This window comes from Salvelinus alpinus, chromosome 30, assembly GCF_045679555.1.
Source record: "Salvelinus alpinus chromosome 30, SLU_Salpinus.1, whole genome shotgun sequence".
NCBI classification, from domain to species: Eukaryota; Metazoa; Chordata; class Actinopteri; order Salmoniformes; family Salmonidae; genus Salvelinus; species Salvelinus alpinus.
The window spans coordinates 29,187,642-29,206,638 of record NC_092115.1 but is presented as its reverse complement, the minus strand read 5'-3'; the positions used below and the strand labels follow the sequence as shown (position 1 = coordinate 29,206,638).

Below are 18,997 nucleotides of genomic sequence, written 5' to 3'. Positions count from 1 at the left end.
AGCCACTTAGCTAACACGTTAGCAAAGCAAATGCATAGCTGGAGCCTGGGCTGGATATCATTTATTTGGCACATCTACAGTGCCGTGAAAAAGTATTTACCCTCTTTCTAATTTTTGCATATTTTTTACACTTTATGTAAGCACATATTCAACAAAAACCTAAAATTAGATAGAAGGAACCTGAGTTTTCAAATAAAATAATGTGATACTTATTTTATTTATTTAATTAACAAAGTTATGCAACACTTAAATGGCTAAAAAGTAACACTTTTCACATTTTGGAATGGCCTATTCAAAGTTCAGACCTAACCCCACTTCATGCTTCAAATAACCCACAAATAATCGCTGAGTTAAAGCAATTCTGCATGGAAGAGTGGGCCAAAATTCCGCCACGGTGACGTGAGAGACTAATCAACAACTACAGGAAGTGTTTGGTTGGAGTCATTGCAGCTAAAGGTGGAACAACCAGTTACTGAGTTTAAGGGGACACTGGTTGTTGCAGAACTTTGTTTATTAAATAAGTATGTAACTGTTGTGTTATTTGTTCACTCAGGTTCACTTTATCTCATATTTGGTTTTGGTTGAAGATCTAATTACATAAAGAGAAATTGATAGGGGGAACATACAGTGTGGAGAACAAGTATTTGATACACTGACAATTTTGCAGGTTTTCCTACTTACAAAGCATGTAGAGGTCTGTAATTTTTATCATAGGTACACTTCAACTGTGAGAGGCGGAATCTAAAACAAAAATCCAGAAAATCACATTGTATGATTTTTAAGTAATTAATTTGCATTTTATTGCATGACATAAGTATTTGATACATCCGAAAAGCAGAACTTAATATTTGGTACAGAAGCCTTTGTTTGCAATTACAGAGATCATACGTTTCCTGTAGTTCTTGACCAGGTTTGCACACACTGCAGCAGGGATTTTGGCCCACTCCTCCATACAGATCTTCTCCAGATCCTTCAGGTTTCGGGGCTGTCGCTGGGCAATACGGACTTTCAGCTCCCTCCAAAGATTTTCTATTGGGTTCAGGTCTGGAGACTGGCTAGGCCACTCCAGGACCTTGAGATGCTTCTTACGGAGCCACTCCTTAGTTGCCCTGGCTGTGTGTTTCGGGTTGTTGTCATGCTGGAAGACCCAGCCACGACCCATCTTCAATGCTTTTACTGAGGGAAGGAGGTTGTTGGCCAAGATCTCGCGATACATGGCCCCATCCATCCTCCCCTCAATACGGTGCAGTCGTCCTGTCCCCTTTGCAGAAAAGCATCCCCAAAGAATGATGTTTCCACGTCCAGGCTTCACGGTTGGGATGGTGTTCTTGGGGTTGTACTCATCCTTCTTCTTCCTCCAAACACGGCGAGTGGAGTTTAGACCAAAAAGCTCTATTTTTGTCTCATCAGACCACATGACCTTCTCCCATTCCTCCTCTGGATCATCCAGATGGTCATTGGCAATTTTCAGACGGGCCTGGACATGCGCTGGCTTGAGCAGGGGGACCTTGCGTGCACTGCAGGATTTTAATCCATGACGGCGTAGTGTGTTACTAATGGTTTACTTTGAGACTGTGGTCCCAGCTCTCTTCAGGTCATTGACCAGGTCCTGCCGTGTAGTTCTGGGCTAATCCCTCACCTTCCTCATGATCATTGATGCCCCACGAGGTGAGATCTTGCATGGAGCCCCAGACCGAGGGTGATTGACCGTCATCTTGAACTTCTTCCATTTTCTAATAATTGCGCCAACAGTTGTTGCCTTCTCACCAAGCTGCTTGCCTATTGTCCTGTAGCTCATCCCAGCCTTGTGCAGGTCTACAATTTTATCCCTGATGTCCTTACACAGCTCTCTGGTCTTGGCCATTGTGGAGAGGTTGGAGTCTGTTTGATTGAGTGTGTGGACAGGTGTCTTTTTTACAGGTAACGAGTTCAAACAGGTGCAGTTAATACAGGTAATGAGTGGAGAACAGGAGGGCTTCTTAAAGAAAAACTAACAGGTCTGTGAGAGCCGGAATTCTTACTGGTTGGTAGGTGATCAAATACTTATGTCATGCAATAAAATGCAAATTAATTACTTAAAAATCATACAATGTGATTTTCTGGATTTTTGTTTTAGATTCCGTCTCTCACAGTTGAAGTGTACCTATGATAAAAATTACAGACCTCTACATGTTTTGTAAGTAGGAAAACCTGCAAAATTGGCAGTGTATCAAATACTTGTTCTCCCCACTGTACCTTTCACAGCTCTTAACTTAGTTATAAGCAGTGGCGTAGCATGCACCCCCCCGCAGCCCAGGCCTAGTGCTGAACTTAGAGGATCATGTCCCCGAGACCCACCTGGATCTTGGAAGCAGCGAGATAGACGTTGGCCCTCCACTCACTCTTCATCCAGCGGTACTGAGAGGACCTGTGGTGCACCGTGGGGGGCTTGGTGTAGGGGACACCTCCCTCTCCCTGGGCTGTGTTCTGGCACCTGGAGGTGGTACTGGTGTTTCTGGATACTGGCTGGGGCCTAGGAGTGAATGTGTGTGTATATTCTGTTATAAAGATAACTTGTGCTAAACCAAAGTATATTAAATCCACAGACTTGAAACAATGTTAATTCATCCACAATACCTTATGACAACAGCAGTGAATGGGGAGCTGGTTTTGGGCATGGCGCGGGCGCTGCCAGAAGGGTTGAAGATCAGGGGCAGCTCCATCAGAGGGTTACGTCCGTAACGGAAGGTGTACCTGTCACAGGCCTCCACCCCTGGGAGCTGGAACACAACCAGCAGCACAGGGAAATGAGACTGGAACACTCCTCCTCACTTCAGTGTCTACAACAGAGGTCGACTGATTAATCGGCATGGCCGATTAATTAGGGACGATATCAAGTTTTCATAACAGTCGGTAAATCGGCCTTTTTGGACGCCGATTACATTGCAATCCACAAAGAAACTGTGTGGCAAGCTGACCACCTGTTACGCGAGTGCAGCGTCAAAAGGACTTTGTGGCTGCAAGGAGCCAAGGTAAGTTGCTAGCTTGCATTAAACTTATCTTATAAAAAAACAATCAATCTTCACATAATCACTAGTTAACTTCACATGGCTGATGATATTACTAGGTTAACTAGCTTGTCCTGTGTCGCATATAATCAATGTGGTGCCTGTTAATTTATCATCGAATCACAGCCTACTTCAACTTCGCCAAACGGTTGATGATTTAACAAAAGCACATTGCTGAAAAAAGTACAATCTTTGCACAAATGTACCTAACCATAAACGCCTTTCTTAAAATTACACAGAAGTCTATATATATATATATATCTTTTTTTTTTTTTTTAAAACCTGCATATTTAGTTAAAAGAAATGCATGTTAGCAGGCAATATTAACTGGGGAAATTGTGTCACTTCTCTTGCGTTCAGTGCAAGCAGAATCAGGGTATATGACATAACATTAAAGGTTGTGCAATGTAACAGCAATATTTAGACTTAGGGTTGCCACCCGTTCGATAAAACACGGAACGGATCCGTAATTCACTGAAAGTAAACGTTTTGTTTTCGAAATTATAGTTTCCGGATTTTACCATATTAATGACCAAAGGCTCGTATTTCTGTGTTTATTATATTATAATTAAGTATATGATTTGTTATTTGATAGAGAAGTCTGACTGAGCGGTGGTAGGCAGCAGCAGGCTCGTAAGCATTCATTCAAAAAGCACTTGACTGCGTTTACCAGCAGCTCTTAGCAATGCCTGAAGCACAGCGCTGTTTATGACTTCATGCCTATCAACTCCCGAGATTAGGCTGGCAATACTAAAGAACAACATAAGAACATCCAATAGTCAAAGGTACAGTTGAAGTCGGAAGTTTACATACACCTTAGCCAAATACATTTAAACTCAGTTTTTCACAATTCCTGACATTTAATCAAGAGTAAAAATTCCCTGTCATAGGTCAGTTAGGATCACCACTTTATTTTAAGAATGTGAAATGTCAGAATAATAGTAGAGAGAATGATTTATTTCAGCTTTTATTTCTTTCATCACATTCCCAGTGGGTCAGAAGTTTACATACACTCAATTAGTATTTGGTAGCATTGCCTTCAAATTGTTTAACTTGGGTCAAACGTTTCAGGTAGCCTTCCACAAGCTTCCCACAATAAGTTGGGTGAATTTTGTCCCATTCCTCCTGACAGAGCTGGTGTAACTGAGTCAGGTTTGTAGGCCTCCTTGCTCACACACGCCTTTTCAATTCTGCCCACACATTTTCTATAGGACTGAGGTCAATGCTTTGTGATGGCCACTCCAATACCTTGACTTTGTTGTCCTTAAGCCATTTTGCCACAACTTTGGAAGTATGCTTGGGGTCATTGTCCATTTGGGATGATGTTCTTCGGCTTGCAAGCCTCCCCCTTTTTCCTCCAAACATAACGATGGTCATTATGTTCTATTTTTGTTTCATCAGACCAGAGGACATTTCTCCAAAAAGTACGATCTTTGTCCCCATGTGCAGTTGCAAACTGTAGTCTGGCATCCTTATGGCGGTTTTGGAGCAGTGGCTTCTTCCTTGCTGAGCAGCCTCTCAGGTTATGTCGATATAGGACTCATTTTACTGTGGATACACATACCTTTGTACCCGTTTCCTCCAGCATCTTCACAAGGTCCTTTGCTGTTGTTCTGGGATTGATTTGCACTTTTCGCACCAAAGTACGTTCATCTCTAGGAGGCAGAACACGTCTCCTTCCTGAGCGATATGACGGCTGCGTGGTCCCATGGTGTTTATACTTGCGTACTATTGTTTGTACAGATGAACGGGGTACCTTCAGGCTTTTGGGCATTTCTCCCAAGGATGAACCAGACTTGTGGAGGTCTACAATTTTCTTTGAGGTCTTGGCTGATTTCTTTTGATTTTCCCATGATGTCAAGCAAAGAGACACTGAGTTTGAAGGTAGGCCTTGAAATATATTCACAGGTTCACCTCCAATTGACTCAAATAGTGTCAATTAGCCTATCAGAAGCTTCTAACGCCGTGACATTTTCTGGCTGTAAACAATTGTTGGAAAAATGACTTGTGTCATGCACAAAGTAGATGTCCTAACAGACTTGCCAAAACTATAGTTTGTTAACAAGAAATTTGTGGAGTGGTTGAAAAACGAGTTTTAATGAATCCAACCTGTGTATGTAAACTTCCAACTTCAACTGTATATGAAAAACAAATGGTATAGAGAGAAATAGTCAACGCGCCATAATTCCTATAATAACTACAACCTAAAACTTCTTAACTGGGAATATTGAACCACCAGCTTTCATATGTTCTCATGTTCTGAGCAAGGAACATAAACTTTAGCTTTTTTACATGTTACATATTGCACTTTCTTCTCCAACACAGTGTTTTCGCATTATTTAAACCAAATTGAACATGTTTCATTATTTATTTGAGACTAAATAGATTTTATGTATTATATTAAGTTAAAATAAGTGTTCATTGTTCATTTAGTATTGTTGTAATTGTCATTATTACAAATATATATATAGAAAAAGCCGATACGGATTAATCGGTTGATTATTTATTATAAAAAAAAAAAAGTATATATAAAAAATATATTTAAAAAAAAAATCGACCGATTAATCGGTATCGGCTTTTTTTGATCCTCCAATAATCGGCATCGGCGTTGAACAATCATAATCGGTCGACCTTTAGTCTACAATATATACTGAACAAGAATATAAAATGCAACATGCAACAATTTCAAAGATTTTACTGAGTTAGAGTTCATTTAAGGAAATAAGCACATTTAAATACATTTATTAGCCCCTAATCTATGGATTTCATATGACTGGCAATATATATATGCATCTGTTGGTCACAGGTACCTAAACAAAAAAGGTAGGGGCATGGATCAGATCACCAGTCAGTATCTGGTGTAATCACCATTTGCTTCATGCAGCGCAACATCTCCTTCGCATAGAGTTGATCAGGCTGTTGATTTTGGCCTGTGGAACGTTGTCCCACTCCTCTTCAATGGCTGTGCAAAGATGCTGGATATTGGCTGGAAATGGAATATGCTGTCGTACAAGTCGATCCAGAGCATCCCAAACATGTCTGGTGAGTATGCAGGCCATGGAAGAACCTGGAAATTTCCAGGAATTGTGGCTAGATCCATGTGACATGTGGCCGTGTGAGGTGATGGCGGCGGATGAATGGCACGACAATGGGCCTCAGGATCTCGTCACGGTGTCTCTGTGCATTCAAATTGCAATCGATAAAATGCAATTGGGTTTGTTGCCTGTAGCTTATAGTCTGCCCATACAATAACCCCACTGCCACCATGGGGCATTTTGTTCACATCAGCAAACCGCTCGCCCACACGACACCATGCACGTGGACTGCGGTTGAAAGGCCGGTTGGACGTACTGCAAAATTCTCTAAAACGAAGTTGGAGTGGGCTTTTGGTAGAGAAAAGAACATTCAATTATCTGGCAACAGCTCTGGTGGACATTCCTGCAGTCAGCATACCAATTGCTCGCTCCCTCAACTTGAGCCACCTGTGGCATTGACAAAACTGTACATTTAAAGTTGCCTTTTATTGTCCCCAGCACAAGGTGAACCTGTGTATTGACACTTGTCAGGTGGATGGATTATCTGGTCAAAGGAGAAACGTTCACTAACAGGATTTTAACAAATTTGAGCACAAAATTTGAGAGAAATAAGCTTTTTGTGCGAATGTAAAATTATTGTATTTCAGCTCATGAAACATGGGACCAACACTTACATGTGGCGTTTACATTTTTGTTCAGTGTAGTATGGTGTGAGCATTTTAACAGTCGCTCATCTGAATAGGTAGCTCTAGACATCTATAGTATCATTTGAGCATTGATAGTTTTGTATAAATCGGAATTGTTTGAATATAATACAACAAAGAACAGATACAAACCGATTCAGTGATCTTGGTGACTGCAGAGACTGTAAGTCCAAACAGGTCCTCTCCCTTCAGATAGACAGGGAAGAGTTTCAGAGTTCCTATTTCAGTCCTCTTGTCAGCAACAGGTCCCAGGACCTTATCCCACACTCCTGATAAGACAGGAAACAGCAGGGTTATGGATCATAATATATTATAGGGACTCCTACAGAACACATTTACAATAGTAAAAGAGAATCTGAAAAGCAAACTGAACAAGACAAGCCTAGTCCAAGCCAACCCAGATACATGAATGGCAGAGGCTACATCCATAAACAAGGCTAAATCTAAGCATGTCATAAAACCAATCTAGCTAGCCCACCTTACTAGACAAGCCTAATCTAAACCAGCCCTAAAACAAAACATTTAGCCCAGCCCACCTTTAATAGACAAGCCTTATCTAAACGAGCCCGAACACAAATCCATCCCAGCCCACCTTTGGCGGTGGAGTCAGTGAGGACCAGGTCCTTGTATCCCTGCTCGATGACGCGGACACGGAACTCCGGCTGCTCCTCCCTCTCCTCCACAGAGCACAGGTAGCGGCAGCGACGGTTGCCATGGCGCATGCTCCAGTAGATGCGGCAGGCCTCGTAGCCCACGGGGAAGATAGCGGAGGTTGAGTGGAAGGCGGCCATCTGGGACGGGGTGAGCTGACCCACGGCGTGGAGCACCAAGCTGCCCACTCTGAAGGTGTAGCCCAGCTCGGGCTGCTGCACGGCGCTGGCCATCTGCCTCACCTCGTCCCTCTGGACGTAGACGCGGCGGAACACCGCGAAGCAGCGCAGCTCGTGCTCCAGGACGAGTCCAGAACCACCGTGGGCGGAGCCAGAGCCTCTGGGCCTGTGGGCGTGGCACAGCATGGTCTTGTCCTTGAAGAAGGTACAGTGTGCCTGCAGGGCGCAGGTGAAGTGGTAGATGTTGGTGCAGCGCAGGCGGTGGCAGCCGCTGGTGGCGCCCATCTGTTGGCAGTAGGCACAGCGGACCGCTGAACCCCGCCGCAGCGCAAGCTCCACGTTGATCAGGGCGCCTGCCTGCGTCTCGTACACCTGCACAACAAAACAATGTTAACATTGCACACACAACACAACTTTAATAAAAGGGTCACAATTGTAGTGGTTGGTATGGCAGTTAAGATCTGAAACCAGCAGTCTTCCCCCCTTTAGACAGTTCTGCCCCTCCCACTTATTTATTTACGCCTGACCGAGGACATGAACCTTGCGGTTACCAGTCCACCACCTCGCTTAACCTCTGGGTTACCTACCTCGGTGGACCACAGGGCACAGTTGAGGTGCACCCACACGTCCAGGTCCAGGTTGAGGAGTCGGGCAGGGCCATCGGTGACCCCGTCCCCCAGCTGGTGACAGAAGCAGCAGCGGCGCTGGTCCCTGAGACTGGCCCCGGGGCGGAGAGACGCTCCCAGCTTCCTCAGCAGCTCGTCTATCTGGTTCTCGTCAGGGAGCTGGGAGCTTCCTCTTGGCACCACCACCTGCACTGTCCACTTCCTCCAGCGGAGACCCTTGTGTCTCTTCCCCTGGTGCCAGCCCTCCTGGTGAGCCCTGGGGCCCCGCGCCTTCAGTTTCACAGTCACTTTGATGGTGTCTGACTTGGCATCTGTCTTAGGGGTCTTAGGGGTGTCACTGGCTGGGGGGAAGGGAATGGGTGGGGTAGAGGGAGGGGACTGCTTGGGCTGGAGCTGAGCCAGACAGTGGACATCCAGAGAGGACATGTTGTTGCTGTACTGGTGGTGGGCTTTAGACAGGCTCTCTTTCTGGTCTGAGTCTGGAGACAGGAGGGCCACCGAGTCCTGCAGAAGACATGAATGACAATAATTTAATGTCCTGCAGCAAATAATAAAAGTTTACCATTTATATTTGACACACCGGTAGAAAAACTGAATACAACAAGTACTGTATACGGATTACCTACACAGGTCAAGAAAGTCAAAAATAAATTGCCTCTGGGAATCAATAAAAACACAAACCTTAGTATCTGTAGTATTTCTGGCCTGTGAGGAGGAAGAGGAGGAGGTGGAGGCAGAGTAGAGGAGGAAGCAACTGTGGCTGCAGAATACCAAGTTCCCCTCGGAACGCAACAGACCTTCCTGTTCCTGAAGAGAAGAAAGGCATGTCAGGAGATGGAGTGAGGAAGAGAGAATGAGATAATAATAATACATTATATTTATCCACTCTTCAGGGACACAAAGCTACTTTACAATTGTAAAAAGAAAGGGATAGTTTGGGATTTTGGCAATGAAACCCTTTATCTAGCCTACTTCCCCAGCGTCAGATGAACTTGTGGATATCATTTTTATGTATCTGCGTCTAGTATGAAGGAAATTAGACGTAGTTTCACGAGCAATTGTTATCTTGCATTAGCACAGTGAATGGAAGTCAACAGGAACAACTAGCACGCTATCCATTACCATAAACTTCCAGTCATTCAGTTAACACTAGTTAGCAATTACGCTAACGCAAGTTAGCAACTTCCTTCAAACTGAACGCAGAGATATAAAAATGGTATCTATGAGTTTATCTGACTGGGGAAGTAGATAAAGGACCTCATTGCCAAAATCCAGAACTATTCCTTTAAGCTCATAATCAAAGTGAGACATCAAAGGTCAAATCAATTCCTATACATAAACCATTATCGATACTAAAAGGGGTTATTAATTCTTGCCCATACCATACCAAATAGCTCCAATATTCAGATGAATCAGGGTTTAACCATTTGTGAACTCCCCAGACTGCAGTCTAAGGGCATGCTACCGCTTAACCCACTAATTGCACTGAGATAGATTTCACTACAATTGGGTGGGGGGGGGATTAGCATAATTAGAGGCTCTACAGTACGTGTGTGTATGGACATAATGTTCTTGGATGTGTGTGTGTGTGTGTGTGTGTGTGTGTGCATTCATGCTTGTGTGTGTGTGTGTGTGTGTGTGTGTGTGTGTGTGTGTGTGTGTGTGTGTGTGTGTGCCTAAGGGCATAATGTGGATTAATCTACCGTTTGAAGTGAGGTCTGAGCCTCTAGTCATGGCTTGTCTGTGCTCTCCTGCCCCCTGGGGGGGAACAGACTAACGCAACAGTAATCCATGGCTGACTGGTGGAGAGGAGAGCTTTTACTGGGTTGGCCAAGAAGATAGTTAACCAATTCATAGAGATCATAGCTTGGTTGGGTAAGATCCAACAAGGTAATTGATCAAATTATCTATTTTGACAGATCATGTGGACCATTAGATTGATATAGAGATGATTATCTGATGTGGATTGCCACAAGATTGCTGTTTCTATGTATCGCAATAGACAACCGTCTTTGCAACGTATGGAGTTCAGCGTGATAAACACGTAGCACAACTTGACCACATGAAAGCGCTGGCCGTACGTTACCTGTTTGTGCACTGGAAGGTCTTTGATGGACTTGCAGACTCCATTTCCCAGCACCACCACCTTGCAGTGACAGCACCACTGGGGCTTGGAGCCTGGGCTGCCGGGGGCTTTCTGATGAGTGCCTCTGACTGCAGCTGGACCTGACGCACAGCAACAGTACTCAAATAAGACACAGCTCCTACAACAGTAGATGCTTGAACAGGCCAGCGCAGCACAGCATGGCTTAGCTCAGCTCTATTATACTGAATAAAAACATAAAACGCAACATGCAACAATTTCAAAGATTTTACTGGGTTACAGTTCATATGAGGAAATCATTCAGTTGAAATAAATTAATTAGGCCCTAATCTATAGATATCACATGACTGGGAATACAGATATGCATATGTTGGTCACATACCTTAAAAACAAATGGGCTATGGATCTGTTCACGGTATTTCTTTGCATTCAAATTGCCATCGATAAAATGTAATTGTGCTGCTTGTCCGTAGCTTATGCTTGCCCATACCATAATCCCACCACCACCTTGGGGCACTCTGTTCACAACTTTGACATTGGCAAACTGCTCACCCACACAACGCCATGCACGTGGTCTGCGGTTGTGAGGCCGGTTGGACGTATTGACAAATTCTCTAAAACGAAGTTGGAGGCAGCTTATGGTAGAGAAATAAACATTACATTCTCTGGCAACAGCTCTGGTGGACATTCCTGTAGTCAGCATGCCAATTGCACACTCCCTCAAAACTTGAGACATCTGTGGCATTGTGTTAAGTGACAAAACTGCACATTTTAGAGTGGCCTTTTATTGTCCACAGCACAAGGTGCACCTGTGTAATGATCACGCTGTTGAATCAGCTTCTTGATATGCCACACCTGTCAGGTGGATGGATTATCTTGGCAAAGGAGAAATGCTCACTAACAGGGATGTAATTTGTGTTCAAAATTTGAAAGAAATAAGCTTTTTGCACATATGTAACATTTCAGGGATATTTTGTTGCATTTATATATTTGTTTCTCTTACTGCACAAAAGGAATAGGTTTGTTACGTCAAATAAATGAGGGGCGCTCTGCTGCGGTCTTGTTTTGGACAAGCTATACATTTTAAGCGCCTGATTTTTTACAAACATTTTAGAAGGCAGCTCGTCATAACATTTGAGAAGGCAGCTCGTCATAACATTTGAGAAGGCAGCTCGTCATAACATTTGAGAAGGCAGATCGTCATAACATTTGAGAAGGCAGCTCGTCATAACATTTGAGAAGGCAGCTCGTCATAACATTTGAGAAGGCAGCTCGTCATAACATTTGAGAAGGCAGCTCGTCATAACATTTGAGAAGGCAGATCGTCATAACATTTGAGAAGGCAGATCGTCATAACATTTGAGAAGGCAGCTCGTCATAACATTTGAGAAGGCCGCTCGTCATACTTTATGACCTTAGATGGGCATGATGCTAATTGTCTTAGATGAACCACACAATTGGTCAGGAGATAAACAGCTCCTAATTATAAGACCGCCAAGACAATTAACACCAGGGGTGTCCACTTTCCTGTTCATCTGGCTGTTTGTGGTCTATGGCTCTAGGCAAACTGACCACATTCATTATGCCTGTGTTCTGACACTTTGACAGCAGCGCTAAGCAGGTGTATGTGTACGCGCACCAGTGAGGTCGCGGCCCAGGAAGGATGATTAGTCAATTTTATTAGCTGTGCGGATCGTTGTGTGAGATCAACATGGACAGCCTTCAATTCCTGGTGGGCCAGACACACACAGCCTTTAGGCTGCAGACAGAAGGATAATGATGCACTGGACGAAGAAACGGACCGTTTGTAAATATTGTTAAAAGAGGCTAAGTATGCCGATGGACGATGAGTGGGAAAACAATTAGATAGAGATGTATTTGTTGTCTTGTGCACCTCTAGGTGCAGTGACGTCGTGCTTAAAAAACGATATTATATTATTCATATCAGAAAAATAAGTCTAAAAAACAAACAAACTGGTGTGGATGGACATGAATTTCGTCAGTGTCTCATTTCAAGACGAGCGCACAAGAGCAGCAACATCTCCCCTGTTATGTCAGTATTTGGACAAAGGGGCGATAAGGTGCAGGGATGTAGCCCAGTCGCTCACCTGGTCCGTCAGAATGGAAGCGGATGTGCTGCTGCGGATGTCCCTGCTGCTGTTGCATCATCATCCCCTGCTGTGGTCCTCCACCTCCCCGGGACCTAATGAGCTGGCCTGGGGCTCCTTGAGGGTGCGGGCCCCCCATGTCCCCAGCACCACCACGGCCCGGGTATATCATTGGGGCGCCTGGCCGCCGGTGCTCAAGATCTCCCTGGGGGCCCCCCCTCAGGCCGCTGAGCATGGCTAGGGGCCCCCTATCTGGGCCAGGGGGGCTGCTGACCTCATAGCTGCTGGGGATCTTCACACACAGCAGATCTGAGATGGCTGCTACCACACCAGTAACGTTCTGGGAGGGGGAAAAACAATGTCGTAAAAATGTATGTAACGGCTATTGCCACTCAAAAGCCAATGGCAGAAATGGAGAGCAGTGCATGACTCGCGGACAAAGAATTGGCTTCAGCTTCTACAATTAAGCATGGTGAGATTTGAATCCTAACATATCTAAACAGTAGTGAAAGGACTGAGGTGCATTTGAGAGGAAAAAAGAGGAATAAAACTACTCCACGAACTACATTGTTCAAGCGCTTAAATAAAAATAAAAGGATCTAAACCATTTCCCCCATGGTGACATTCTCTGAGAGCAGGAGGAAGTGAAGCCAACAGAACAGAACCCTCACCTCTGCGGCAGCTGGTCTCAGGGTGATGGCTACAGACACCAGGCCTGGCTTAGTGTCGTTAGATGCTGGGCCAAAATGGGAGCCGAAGAACATCCCAGAAGGCTCCGTCTTGAGCTCCGTCTTCAGCCTAACCTCTAACCCTACAGGAAAAGTAATAGACACACCCGGGAAAATATTTTAAAGGATATTTCATTAATACTTAGTCCTGCCATTGATACTGTAAAGCAGTTTGTGACAATGTAATGTAAACAGGGCTTTATAAATAACCTGATTGATGATGGAGTACGTATAGTAGTTAGAAAGGCACATCTCTCTGTTTACAGTTTATTTCCAGTTTAAACAAATGACCAACATGTTACCTTTCCCCCAGGGTGCTGGGAGCATGGGGAGGACGGGGGAGAGACAGGGGGACCGAGGCTCCTGCTTCACCAATGACAGGTTTGGGTAGCGGCTGATCTCCATGCCAACCACACTTTCAGGAGACGAGGACGGGACGAAACTGTCTGGTGTGTCCCGATCCTTACAATGCTCTTGTCCCAGCCTGTTGCTGTGACAGAGAGGGAGGGGGTTGAGATAAAAATTTGTTAGGATTTACACAAAAATCATTGCATTCATAATTCTAAATTGTCTTCATCAGGATTTCCTAAACTGAGAACATTGTGAAGAGATTGTTTGAGTCTGAAAGCTTGTATGGTATATCTACAGCCTAGTCGGAATACCCAGATAAAGGAAAGTGCATGTTTTTTGACAAATAGCCTATTTTCACAAAAATATCATTGCATTAACAACTGAAATTGTCTTGAGGCTTCCATAAGGTGAGAACATTGTGTAGAAATTGTTGTGGAATCTGTGAAAGCTTGTATCACATACATGTTCCACAGCTTTAGTCTGAGTACCCAGATAGAGGGTAATGCATGTTTTTAGATACATACCAGTATACAATTTGTGTCTACTGTCTATGAAGTGCTATTCAATTGAATTTTTGTTGTCCCAGTAGGGAAAATAATTTTGTGGCCAAGTATTTACAGAATATACTCTACTCACAATGACAAGTTTATAAGGTAATATGGCATCTTTAAGACTGATGTAAAGCATGCAAGCATAACCAAAGACATCACTTCTCATTTCTCTGTTCTGGGGAGCAGAGGCCTTCCTTACCTGAGTTCCTCCTGGTTGTTGTGAGGGGGCGTGGGGAGGGAGGCAGGCACATCCACAGTTTTAGGTCCCTGAGCGATGGCCCGGGCCAGCAGGTCCTCCTCGGTCCTGAATGGGACATGGAGCGGCTTGGGGACCAGACCTTTAGACACTTGAAGAGGAACATATGAATGAGACATTCAGATTGGTCCTAACCATAGAAATAGAATCCCTTGACATGAATGTAAATGTTTGTTCTAGGAGTTAGGCTTTATGTCTACGGGAATGTCTGCTCTAGGAATGCTTTGTCTAGGGTCCTAACAGCATGACACTATATAAGAAGAACACAGGAATATGCCATTAAACCCTAGTCACCCCTGACCCCTGTCCCAGTACTCACCCATAGCAGCAGCTTTGCTGGCCAGTTCTTCTGTAGTGGCAAAGCCATTGATCATCTTCTGTCGGTTCACAGGTGGAGGAGTCGGAGGAAGGGAAGCCGGCGGGGTGGGGGGGTTGCTCAGATTGTTCTGCTTTGAATAAATAACCCAAGGAATACATGTCACCATACTACAACAGGGAGGGATCTGGCATATGGCAGAGTGGTCTCGTGCTACCACAAATCACTGCTTCAAAAAGGCACCAAAGTCATCCTTCAACTTCATATTAATAAAACCTGTGCCTGGGGCTGGTCTAGTGGGTAGTGCCACCGCCTTTAGCACATGCAGTGCTAAATGTTTGCGTAGGATCACTCCATCTCCCCTTAGCTCATTCAAAGTCCAGTTGAATATAAAAACAAGAAGAGAGTGGTATTTTAAATTAAGATGAAGATTTAACTTTGGTTGGTAGGCTTGGGTGGTATCCAGACTGTCATATCGACCTTGTGCCATACTGGGATATTCTGTAATACCGGCGCTGTTTTCAAACCCCACTGATACTCTGTAATCGGAAGGTTAGCGATGCTAACAAGTACATGTAAAATCCCATAGAGAATGCTACTGAGCACACTGAACATTTTGTACAGTTTATGACCTAAAGTATACAAGTAACTCAAAAATGCTATTCATAGTTCGCTGCACGCTCAAAACAAATATTAGCCAGCAAGGCTCTTGAGCCAGGAGGGGATTCAATGCTGTTACCAAGAGAATGCTTAATTTTGGAAGAAGCTAGCTAACCACTTAGTCAGATAGCTAATTAGTTACTAAATTAGCAAACGAAATGCACAAATGCAGAGCATTTAGCACATTTTAGACAATTAACTTAATTGTTATCAGATATCTAGCTGGCAAACATTTAGTTGTGGATTCCATACTATATTTAGATCACCTGGTGCATGCTGCACAAGAGTGAGAGACTCAAGGCTCCGATCTCTAGTTGTCTGCTTGTAAACAAACACCACATGACATGTGACTGGGGACTACCGTAAGCTTCATAATAATGTAACAGGTGACATGAGGAATGCAATGTTCTTTATCGCCTAATATATTCCACAAGTTGACTGCAGGAATTTACTTAAAAAGTAGCTACAAATGTAATAGTTTCAACATTATTGAAAAAACATCCAGTGGCTTTTTCCAAATACCCCGGTATATAGTATATAGGGTATACCGCCCACGCCTAGTGGTTGGAGCTGAGGCCTCACCTTGTAGGCTAGCTGGGAATAGTAGTCGGAGACTCCGTCCAGAGCGGCGCTACCGAAGGTCCCAGACAGATGGTTCTCCCCGTTGAGCTGGCCACTGCCATAGGGGGCGAAGTGGGCAAAGTTCACACCTATCAGGGGCTCTATGAGGGGCAGAAGGGACAGCTGCTGTAGGAGGAAAAAGAAAAGAGGAATAGAAAGAGGGGAGAAAAAGTGAGGAGGAAGAGACATGAGGTGTAACTATTTATTTACTTAATCCTTACTTTACACAGTTTGCGTTCAGTAGAGCACACTGTAGCTAAACTTCTTGAAACAAAAAATGAACGTTTTTTATATTTTTTATTGGATCACATTTTTATTTTTTCCGTTATTTTACCAGGTAAGTTGACTGAGAACACATTCTCATTTACAGCAACGACCTGGGGAATAGTTACAGGGGAGAGGAGGGGGATGAATGAGTCAATTGTAAACTGGGGATTATTATGTGACCATGATGGTTTGAGGGCCAGATTGGGAATTTAGCCAGGACACCGGGGTTAACACCCCTACTCTTACGATAAGTGCCATGGGATCTTTAATGACCTCAGAGAGTCAGGACACCCGTTTAACATCCCATCCGAAAGACGGCACCCTACACAGGGCAGTGCCTGTTAAGTTCATGTTTTAAGTATCCCTATATTTCTGTTATTACGGGGCTATCACTCAGTCAAGAGTGCGCATGCGCAGGAAGTTCGTTGTTGAACCTGGCCTTGAGTGTAATGGCTACCTTGTAGTGTGTTCATATAGTAGAGTAAACTTTGTTAAACTGGAACCTTGTCGTTGTGTCATTTCGAGTTAACATTGGTAGCAGAGGATGGCTTCTAACTACAACGTGCCACCTCGCTTCGACGAGAAGAGGTCGTATGAAAGTTGGAAAAATGAACTGGGAATCTGGACACGCGTTACTAATCTGGACGCGAAAAAGCAAGCACTTGCGGTGGTATTATCGCTCGAGGGAAGAGCGAGAGATACAGCACTGGAAATATCCGTTGAGGATTTGAACAAGGATGACGGTATGGGAACTTTGATCACAGCACTGGATTCTGTATTTCTTAAAGAAGAGAAAGACCGTGCCTACGAGGCATATTCAAACTTTGACAGTGTTACGAGAGATATTTCGGTTGCAATGGCGGACTACATCATTGATTTCGAACAGAGGTACAATAGAATGCGCAAGTACGACATGGTTCTCCCAGATGCAGTGTTAGCTTTCAAGTTGCTAGATACTGCCTGTCTAGATGGTAGGGAGAAACAGTTGGCTTTGACTGCTTGTACTGTGCTGACTTTTGCATCTATGAAGTCGGCACTAAAAAGAATATTTGGTGAGAAGACGTCTGTCGCGCCAATAACAGATGGAATGCAAGTGAGTGACGCAGCATATTACACAGAGCAGCACAGAAAAGGCGCCAACAAGTCACGGTCTCAAGACAACCAGAAGAGGGCGCCATTTCCCGGCACAAATCCACTGGACACATATGGAAGGAGATCAAAATGTGCAATTTGTCAAAGCACTTACCATTGGGTTAAAGACTGTCCTCATAAAAATGAACAAGTTAAACTAACAGAGGAAAATGTAAACACAGAGATAGAGCAGTGTAACATTACACTGTTTTCAAATGAATCTGATACTGAGATTTTTATAGTTGAATCCTTAGGATCTGCTGTGATTGATACTGCATGTACACGGACAGTGTGTGGTGCAAAATGGCTTGATAGCTATGTCAGTGAACTAAATATGAAAGAAGTACAAAATATGATTGACACACCAAGCAAAAGAGCTTTCAAATTTGGAGATGGGAGAATTGTCCATTCTACCAAGAGAGTTAAGATACCAGCAAAAATTGGTCAGACTAAGTGTCACATTGAAACAGAGGTGGTCCCTACAGATATCCCCTTACTATTAAGCAAAGCTTCCCTCAAGAAGGCAGAGGCTGTACTAGACATAAAAAATGACAAGGCAGTGATGTTTAAACAACCAGTGACTCTTGAACTTACTACCTCAGGCCACTATTGTGTAAACATTTTAGACAAAGACATCACAGAGTCCATGCAAAAATGAGATTCTGACAGACACAGAGCACATGGAGATTCTGACAGTCACAGAGAACATGAGCACTAAAGAAAAACACAAAGTATTGCAAAAGCTTTACAAACAGTTTGGACATGATACAGTTGACAGACTTCAGAAGTTACTCAGCAGTTCAGGGAATAATGATGATGAGAAGTACGAAACTGGAAACAAAGTGTACTACAAACGAGTTGACTGTCAAGAGTGGAAAGGACCGGGAGTAGTCATTGGTCAAGATGGTGTGGTGATATTTGTGAGGCACGAAGGCATGATTGTCAGGGTGCATCACTCAAGATTGCGGAAAGTAAATGATCAACAAGATAGAGGGGCTGTAGCTGAGAATCAGTCTCCTAATGAAAATGACAAAAAGGACACAGTAACAGACACAAACCTACCAGATGTCACATCCAATGATATGGACACTGAAACTGACACAGGAAATGGAGCAGAGACCTTTAACCATGCCACAGGTAATACTATTGAGCGTTCAAATGAGGAAAACATTCAACAACAGCCATATGTGTTAAGAGAACATGGTTGTTCCAATCTGAAAACAGGACAAACTGTTAAATACATGGACAGAGAAAGTGGTATTCCACATACAGCAACCGTCATTGGACGAGCAGGAAAAGTAAAACACAAGAACTGGTACAACTTGCAGTACTCTGAACCAGCTACACTTTCTGGTACAACAGGGTCAGCTGACCTGTCACTTGTAGATAATATCAGAATTGAATCAATGGAAAATCGAGAAAAACAGAATGACATTCAAAATGATGATGTACTTGAAACAAAGGACGTGTCATTTGACTCAGCTAAGCTAGATGAGCTCAGTAATTGGAGGAAAAATGGAGTGTTTGAGGAAGTCAAAGACATTGGCCAAAAGTGCGTATCAACAAGGTGGGTGTGTACCCTTAAAGAATCCTTAACTGGAATAGTGCCCAAAGCACGTCTAGTGGCTAGAGGTTGAGGGGCTGGCTGCTAAAGAACTCCCA

General features: G+C 43.8%; 1 protein-coding gene across 5 annotated transcripts in view; it reads right to left on the bottom strand.

The window, feature by feature from the left end:
• LOC139559962 (histone-lysine N-methyltransferase 2C-like) overlaps positions 1–18,997 on the bottom strand; it is a 150,529-nt gene that overhangs the window by 14,060 nt on the left and 117,472 nt on the right. For 3 of the 5 annotated variants that reach the window (XM_071376447.1, XM_071376450.1, XM_071376451.1), the window contains 13 exons: positions 15,899–16,063; positions 14,660–14,789; positions 14,284–14,431; positions 13,485–13,672; positions 13,126–13,265; positions 12,455–12,794; positions 10,329–10,468; positions 8,924–9,049; positions 8,204–8,746; positions 7,379–7,988; positions 6,919–7,055; positions 2,617–2,759; positions 2,338–2,512 (listed from right to left, as the gene is read on the bottom strand). In XM_071376447.1, coding sequence (XP_071232548.1) covers positions 2,338–2,512; positions 2,617–2,759; positions 6,919–7,055; positions 7,379–7,988; positions 8,204–8,746; positions 8,924–9,049; positions 10,329–10,468; positions 12,455–12,794; positions 13,126–13,265; positions 13,485–13,672; positions 14,284–14,431; positions 14,660–14,789; positions 15,899–16,063 — 2,985 coding nt within the window. The remainder of the gene's footprint in view (positions 1–2,337; positions 2,513–2,616; positions 2,760–6,918; positions 7,056–7,378; positions 7,989–8,203; positions 8,747–8,923; positions 9,050–10,328; positions 10,469–12,454; positions 12,795–13,125; positions 13,266–13,484; positions 13,673–14,283; positions 14,432–14,659; positions 14,790–15,898; positions 16,064–18,997) is intronic. The other 2 variants (XM_071376448.1, XM_071376449.1) reach the window with 2 other exon arrangements.